At 42.5% G+C, this 8,597-nt stretch overlaps 1 protein-coding gene across 1 annotated transcript in view; it reads left to right on the forward strand.

The window, feature by feature from the left end:
- CCDC3 (coiled-coil domain containing 3) overlaps positions 1–8,352 on the forward strand; it is a 38,705-nt gene extending 30,353 nt beyond the window's left edge. The window contains exon 3 of the mRNA XM_065743765.1: positions 6,089–8,352. Coding sequence (XP_065599837.1) covers positions 6,089–6,364 — 276 coding nt within the window. The 3' untranslated portion in view covers positions 6,365–8,352. The remainder of the gene's footprint in view (positions 1–6,088) is intronic.
- Positions 8,353–8,597: the final 245 nt, after the last annotated feature.

Consider the following 8,597-nt stretch of genomic DNA (forward strand, 5'->3'; position numbering starts at 1 on the left):
TCTGTGCTGAGTTGGCACCTTGGTGGAGCTGCTGGCATTCAAGTTTTACGTCACAGCTTGTAAACACCACTCAAATTTTCCAGGGAGATGGCCCATGGTCATCTGCTCAGGGAAATGTCATCAGCCAAGAGACCTGCCAAAACATAGACCAAGAGCTGCCCCAGCAGGCCCTTGAGTGATTCTTCAGGTGGTTTTCCACCAAGCAGCAGCTTAATACAGATCAGAAGCAACAGGGCTGCTTTAGAAGTCTCCTGATTGGAGAATACGGGTTTACTTCTGTTTCTAGAGCAAGCTCCTCCAAATATCTTTATGGCGCCATTGAAGCTTCCCCTGGGTAGCTAGTGATGCCAGCTGCTGTTTCACAGGTCTCTAGTTGCAGTCCAGAGCAAGTTAAGTAGGCATTGGAAAGGGCCCCAGAAACTGAGCCTCTCCAGGTGTATGGGAAATGTTGAATCGTGGCCTGAACCATTGATTGATCACCTGAGGTGAGCACAGAGTCAGACATGGGAGCACAGGTGAAGGCAATTCACCTGTGTGACCTGAAGGGGTGGAGCCTGGCTGCACCTCTCTTAGACCTCATTTAAGGGCTGACCACCCCTGGAGATTGTTCCCTTTGGAGTTTTTCCACTGAGAGCTTGGGGGGGTGGGGGGTATGAGTGAGTGTTCCAATTTTCTTCCACTGTGATAATCTTTCTCGTTATACATCTAGGCTATGATACTATTTGAACTGCTCAATCTGTTAACTATATACCAGGTAGGTGTCTAAGGTCTCCCTTCTGGTATGCACGTTTGTCTCCATTGATAACTAGGAACGTTGAGATTACTTGTCTTTACTGGCTGGCTATTAGAGGCTTAAAGTGAAAATCTGCCTTTAGTGTGCAGTGGAAAGGGGAAGAAAAATAAGTTATGGTATCTGTAGGCTGGCAGGGGCCCCCATAGACAGTGCTTCCTATTCCACTGCATCTTTGTTTCTAATAGTTTGAATTAGCTAATAGCTTATACCACAAGCCTTATGCTTCCCACAGTAAATAGAATCCTAGCATCATTAAGGCTAGAAAGCACCACTAATGTCATCTAGTCCAACCATCATCTAGTCCGTTCATCATCACTGTGCCTGCTAAATCATCTACAGAATGAAGAAGTGCTGACTTAGTTATCCTTAGAAGAACAGCCACCACCATTTCTTTTTCTATCCCAGTTGTATGTACCCTAGTGTTCTGTACAAAGCTCTAGAAGGAAATACCAGCTAATTCCCACTAATGACAGCAGTGCTGGATTTCCTGTTGGGCCCTGTTTCAGAACCTCTGAGAGGCGCAGCATTGCAGCAAGCAGTGGTAGTTTAACAAAGATTCCCCAACATGGTGGTTTAGCAGTGCTGACAGGGGCTTTTCCACACTTCAGCAGGAGTGTTAGTCTTGGCTGAAACCCCCCAGTAACTGGAGGTGAAGTGACTCCATCTCAAACCCCATTTGGCAGAGGACTGCCAGATTTCTCCTTCTACTCCCCCCACCACGTTGTCTCTCTGTCCATCCAGCTTGTTTGCTCTCAGTGAACCTGCCCAAATGGGCTGAACAGGAGAAAGTGACGCTCACAGTCTGAAATTTGGCAATGGCAAGGCATGGCTCAAAAGGGACTGCTCCTGCCAGGACAGACAAGGTTTGCCTGCCTGAGCTGGGTTGTATCTGTATCAGCTTCACCAAGAGCTTGTCTTGCTGAGCATACAGAAGGGCTTGGAGAAGTGAATCCTGGTGGAATAAAAGAAAGATAAAGAGCTATGTTTGGCTCCCAAGCTCCTCTTGAGAGAGTGTATGAGTTATTGCTGTGCTGAGACACATAGGGCTGGAGGAACGTGTTTCATGCTGCATAAAGTTTCAGTTTTAGATGTTCTATGTAATGTTAACAGTGGTAAAGCACAGAACAGTGTGGCAACATGCAGTGAATTCAGACAGCTTTCACCTTTGCTGCAGAACAGATTTTACAGAAGGAAAAAGAGAGAGGAGAGCGGTGTGGGGCTGTGATGAGCTGGTGGGATGCAGTGTGGAGGATTCTCAACAGTGAAACAGGAGCTATGCTTCCCAATCTCAGCTTTTGGGCTGTGTTTTCACTGAATGCTTCCAGCATATTGCGTTAGGGTGATTCTCAGTCTGGGGTGCTGAGGGATCACAACCACAGTCAGGAGTGTGGGTCCAGGAAAAGGTTTGAGGACTAGAAACCAAAGTGACTTATCCTCAGGTCTTCTGAAGAAATGTCCTGTCCATGCAGGGCAGATCGGGTCTTCCAGGCATGCATTTAAAGGTGCTCCCACAAACATCTTGGCTGATGATGCACAATAGGTATCCATGTGCAAAAATTCTGTCTGATGTGAAAGACATTTTTAGGAGACCTCAAAGGAAAGACTTCTCCGTAATCATAGAATCATTAAGGTTGAAGAAGACCACTATGATGATCTAGTCCAAATGTTGACCCATCTCACCACTCCCACTAACCTATGTACCTTAGCACCACATCTACCCTTTTCCTGAGCACTCTGAGGGATGGGATGGTGATTCCACCACTCCTGGGCAGCTTGTTCCAATGACCCACACTACTCTTTCTGAGAAGAATTTTTTCTTAATATTCAGTCTGAACCTTCCCCCGTGCAACTTGGAGTCTTTAACTCTTGTCTTAAATGGCTTTCCAGTGCTATTTAGCAGTGCAATCCATTGGGAGTATGCACTAGAGGCTGGCTGGATCTCAACTTCTCTCCCTTCAGTAGGTGATGGCCAAAACTTGGGTACCACTGCTGTTCTGAGAGACTTGAGCTCTGAGCTCTGCAACACTGACTCCAGCTGTGTATGAGCAAATTGTGTTGGATGGGCCACTATCATCATGCCTTTGTCCATGAAAGTTTTCCCATCCACTGTCTCATTCTAATGACACTTACAGAAAGCAGATGCGTGTGTCTGTCAATCAGACAGGAATTTTTACATAAGTCAATTTAGATTATCTAGTAAAAGGTTCACATGCCTGAAATGTGACACTCCAAAAATCAGTTTGATGTAATGCAGTGCTGATTTGTTCGCTGGATAGACAGACTGTGTAAATCATCTAGATGTGGTGAAACTTAAGACTGGGTGTATTTGTGACAGGATGTTTCAGACAAATACATGAATATATGTAATTTGTGGTTTCACAGCTGTATGCTGTCTGGGCTAAATCCTAAGAATGTGTGTGAATCTTTTTGTGCTACCTTTTTTGCTGCATCTTTCGTACTGCTCTGCTTAAATACCACTGAGGATGTCTTGCTGACACAACTGTGGAATATACAGAGATGTCCAGATCAAACAAATCCTCTGTAGGTCATCCAATAATGTAATTTATGAAGGAAATCTTGAAAAATAATGCATAGATTTGTCTGAAGAGCTGTCTTCTCCCTCTGCTTCCTAGGTCTGTTGGCATGTATACCATGTTAAATACAGCAGTTCAGACCTATTGCTTAACTGTCTGCTGCTGATTCTTGAGTGACTTAGCTTGCTGGATGGAGATTTCAGTATCTTTTAGATGTGATGTCAAAAAAAAGAGGAAAAAACTCTAGTGCACTTGGCATAACAAGCTGTCGTGGGGAATGGGAGCGAGAGTCTTTCCTAGAAAAAGAAAAGCATTTCTCAGTAGTTTTTGCAATGCTTTTGGATTAATGCTTGATCTTGATGTTCATCAGTGCAAACTCTGCACATTTATGGACTCATGAGACTGGACAAAATGGGGTGTGAAATTCCTCTTTTATAGATACGCTCTGATAGGAAGGATTGCTCAAAGTGGGGATATCTCAGTTGACAGTAAACAAAAAGTATTGAGTGGCAACACGACAAGGGCTGTCTTACTCCTCACCTACTTATTCTTGGTTAATTACACTGGCTGGACTAAGCTCCAGGCTGTCACATTTACACAGTTCTCAGCATCAGATCTAACAGTTTAAAAATAACTTGAGTGCACCCATGTGAACTGCAGCTCCAGCAGCAGCAGGGGAAACTCACATTTATACGTGATCCTTACTGCAGTGCCTGTGAAAAATAATGTTTGCAACCAGCTGGCAAGAATGTGTGGACCTCGCCTTGTTTTTCCACACACAGAAGGATCAAAGGAGTTCATTTTTCAGCTAGCTGTCCTGTGATTTCAAGTAGGAGTCCTGTTAGAGAGTGAGGCTCTGCCTACTGTTTGCCCCGTTGGAAGGCAGTTGTGTTGGTCGTAGTTTTTTATTTATGTTGCTCCACTGGTCTCCTTGGGCATCTCTAGGTAATTTAAACATTAAACCATTATCTTCAGGATGGAGAGTGAAGATCTGGAAGAGGAATGGTGTAAGCAAATAGTCTGGCTTTCTAATAGTTCTTGAGAAGTTTGTAGTGGCTCTGTACAATTGCCCAACCTCTGCTGGCAGGGGACCAACCTCAAAGGTTTGGGAGTGCTTCTGCGGTGAGGCTAACACCTTCCCTGATGTCAGCCATCAGATGTTGCCATTCCCTCAGCAACTAGCCCAGGTAGATGAGGTTGGGTTCACACAATGGCACACTTCAGGTGCATGAATTCAATGGACTCTATGTCTGTCAGTATATGCCTGTCCATCAGTACATAATGAAAAACGCATGAAGTACCTCAGGAGGTGGAATTTCCACCTCCTGTCTTCCCAGCAAACATTTTGTCCAAACAGTGGTCTCCTGTGTGGGGATTTAAATTCGAGATGAAGTTCTGCTTTGAAGCTTCACGAGGGTTTGGCAAACAGAACAGCCAAGAGGTGCTGGCTGATTTCAAACAGCTCTTGGAACGAGCTGTGATCAGAATCAAACTCCCTCCTCTTTAGTGCAATTTCTAGCCTGCCTCTGTGAACTCAGTCTTCCTACTGTGGATTTATAAAAGATTCCTGGTGAGAGGGCAGTCAGGGTAAGCACTTCTCTTTCAGCAAAGCCCTGTGGTGCCTTTGTACAGGAAACATGAGCTTATGGCTACTGGAAGCAGCCACTCTGTTGGCCAACCACAGTTTTTGCTGCTGGAGGTTTCCAAAGCAAATGAAATGTTAGTCATTACAGTGGACTCTGTCCCTCACTTTCAGTTGCTGAAAGTATTACAAAGCAAGATGGGAAGAAACATGCAATTCTTCATCAACACATAGAGGATTTCCTTGCTTGCTTAGATTCTTTGTTCCAAAAGTTCTGATAGAGAAAGCCCATGTAGGTCCATAAGCGAACTCGCGCTAAAAATCTGAATGTATGTAGGAGATAAATTCTGTAGAAGGCACTGCCTTTCCTCACAGTGTACCATGGCAGCAATCAGTTGAAAGTTCTACATGCACAATGCAGTGACTCAAATTGTTTTTTCTAGGGAAAATAAAAAAAAAAAAGGATATCTTTGACACTCGATGTCCCTACTGGGAGCAGTACTGTGGTAAGTTGGTAGTGGGAAAATGAGAGAAGTGGTCTTCGGCCAATGACCAAATAAATAAATATCTTTTGATAAAGTTATGGAATCTTGAATGCTCCTGGAGACTTCTGAGATTTTACACTTCAGGATTTCATCTGAAAGAAGCCCATTAAATGAGATATTTAAGACAACTTTGTGATTGAAAAGATAAAAACAGCTTGTTCTATGTTTTGCAGGTTCTGTGCTTATTTCACTTATTGAAGTAAAGAACAAAGGACAGACTTGCATCAAAATCTGGAGATTGTGAAGGGCTTCTAAGCTGAATCAAGCCTGGAGTTTTTTTATAGCAATACCTCTTGAGATTGAACTCCAGTTTAAGATCTTGAATAGGTCAACCTTCCTCCATAAATTCAACTTAACTTCGACTGACTCAACAGGTCCTTCAGAACAGCTCACAAAAGTCATTGTGAACTTTTATTATCATTAAAATCTACAATTTTGCATCTTATCTGAATGCAGAAGTGAAAGCAAAGCTTTTAATAGAAGGGATGTAAAAAAAGTCAGTAGAATTTCAAAATAGCTATTGTACTTTGGAAGAGTTGTGAAGTCCTTCGAGGGACACCTGAGTAAACCCTTACTTAAATAAGTTTTTGTATAAAGCTCATCTGTTCCTATTTCATTTCTTCTGTCCCCTTAGCTCATGTGCTCCTCGGTCCAGAAAGCCCTGTTTGAGGAAGAGGACAGAGTGAAGAAGCTGCAGCAGAAGGTGGCAGCATTGGAGAAGCGCAACAAACAGCTGCGAGATCGGGTAAAGAAAGTCAAGAGGTCTCTCCGTCAAGCTAGGAAAAATACCAGGCACATGGAGCTGATGAACCGAAAGCTCAGTGAGAAACTTTCCTCTGCAGGTGGTCAAGTTCCCTATATTAACTCTTTAAAGCAGGAGAACTCACATGCTACCTACCTTAAAGTATAATACAAGGGTAAGAGCTCAGGCCAATGATAGTGACAAATTTTGCCTGCTTTAGATCAGGATCTGGCCCTCACACCTTGTCTACACTGTGCTTCAAACCTTGCATGGAAAATGAATCTGAACTTGCTCTAGACACAGTTCTAGACTAAACAGGAACACAAACTGGATTTGTCTAGGTGCTGGAGGAACAGCCCAAAGCTAAGTTCATGGTGTTTAGGGCCAGACTGAAATATAAGGCACACTGTGCTTCTTGATCCTCACCCTCCTGCCTCTGTCACCAGTTTCATGTTTTCCTGTAGTGGGGTGGGTGTGATGGAAGCTTTTCCAGGCATTTGACATGAGAGCTCTTCTAGGGATCTGATGCCAACTTACCTTCTCTACATGGACTGGGCAAGCAAGTAGATGTACAGAGACGGATGCTGCAGGAAGGATGCAGGCATAAATGCTCTATGCTCCATCATGACCTCCCAGCCTCCTTTGGCCTTAAGCTTGACTAAAGACTGTATTCTGAATATGAGCACAGGCTATGTCTGGGACGCGTAGTCAGTTTGGGCCCTTATTCAAAATGAAATGCACATGTGCCCAAACTGTCTTAAGACTGTGTCTAAGTATTCCTTAATATTCTAAACGAAATAACTAATACTTTTCATTTTACCAGGACATGCTTTAAGTGTCGCAGTAACTCCTTCATGTGCCTTCAGTGTTGCTCAGCCAATGGAGATGGAGATCTATCAGTCTCAATCTGTGTATAGGACCTAATCCAGCTCCTATCATCAGGAGTGGATTTAGCCTAGATGTTAGTGGGTGCTGGATCAGGTCTGATGGACAATTTCAGATCCTGTTTTCAAGCAGATTTAAGTTACAGTGTGGACAAGGCTTCAAGTTTTGTAATCACTGTTTGAGGTATAAAGGAGGTTGCTGGGCAGCCTCATTTAGTTATGCTTAGATACTGTAGGGATCACATCAATATCAACAGGGCATTAAAAATTAAGGTAGTTTATATATGTATATATTCTAAAATCCTATAAAAATATTTTTATTACACATTTGATATAGTCTAATTTCTTAAAAAATGAAGCAAATCCCATTTCTTGGTTATCTCATTAAAAAAAGTCCATCATGTTCTGTATTAGACATTTACAGACTGAATTCTGTTGAACCATCATAGGTTAAGCCATCAGCAACCATGACTGATACATTTTGCAGCTATGTTAATGTACCAGAGTGTGTCTTTGGTCATGGTAGTTAAAGAACCTTTCTTCATAACAGAGCACCATAAAGAATGGAAGATGAAAGCAGAGTTTGAGCCTCAAGAGTAGATATGTCTCATGCTTTTCAATGGGATCAGAGAGTCCTTGATTAGTGTCAGGAAATACTGACAAATTGCCAGGGCTAAACCTGATTTATACATGATAGACCAATCTAGACGAACTTTAATCTAGAGGTAAGGTCCTCAGAAATAACTATGTGGAAACCACCATTCTGCTCCTAACTCTCCAGACTTTGCCAGATCACTGCATTTTCTCCATGCTGTTTCTCAGAGATTAAAAATAGAGTATATCCAGGCTGCAGTTCTGTTGGATCATGCTTTAACTATCCTTGCACTTAGGAAAAGCCCATATCAGCTTTCAGCTGTGAGCTTCAGTCCAAGTTAAGCTCAGAAGTTAAGCCTTGTGTTGGCTTCAAGGATGCCGCTGAGTTTAATTACCTTCCAGACTTGCTCCTTTTGGAAATAGAGCTTTCCCCTCCCCACTCCCCCCTTGAAATAATATTGGCATTTCTTAAGAGTCTGACTCCTCCACAAGCTCCACTGGTTTCAAAGGCTTTGCCTACCAAATCAGCACAATTTAAGATATTTTATGCTGTAGTCAGCAATGCTGTTTCCTGAGAACTACAACTGACATAAGGCTTCCCTAGAAGCCATCAAGAGATTTTAACTCTAAAATGCAAATCCATAGAAAAAAATCTAATTTTGTTGGCTTGTTTGTTTCTGGGTTTCTACACTGATGTTTGAATAAATAAATTAACTCTCCTGGTATAGATATTAAAAGCTTGTGGGTTTTGTTGTTTGTTAATAAAAGTATTCCCTGTTATTCATTTGTGTTTTAGAAATGTTTTCATAAAGCTGAAAAAGCATAGTTAATACGATTACATCTTCCCTATTTTTACAAATTTTCCAAACAATATAGAAAAGCATTCTCTTTTGGCTGACATTTGTGTTTATTGATGAAAAGAT

This window comes from Cyrtonyx montezumae, unplaced genomic scaffold, assembly GCF_038088225.1.
Source record: "Cyrtonyx montezumae isolate F1298 unplaced genomic scaffold, pur_monq_1.0 scaffold_3, whole genome shotgun sequence".
NCBI classification, from domain to species: domain Eukaryota; kingdom Metazoa; phylum Chordata; class Aves; order Galliformes; family Odontophoridae; genus Cyrtonyx; species Cyrtonyx montezumae.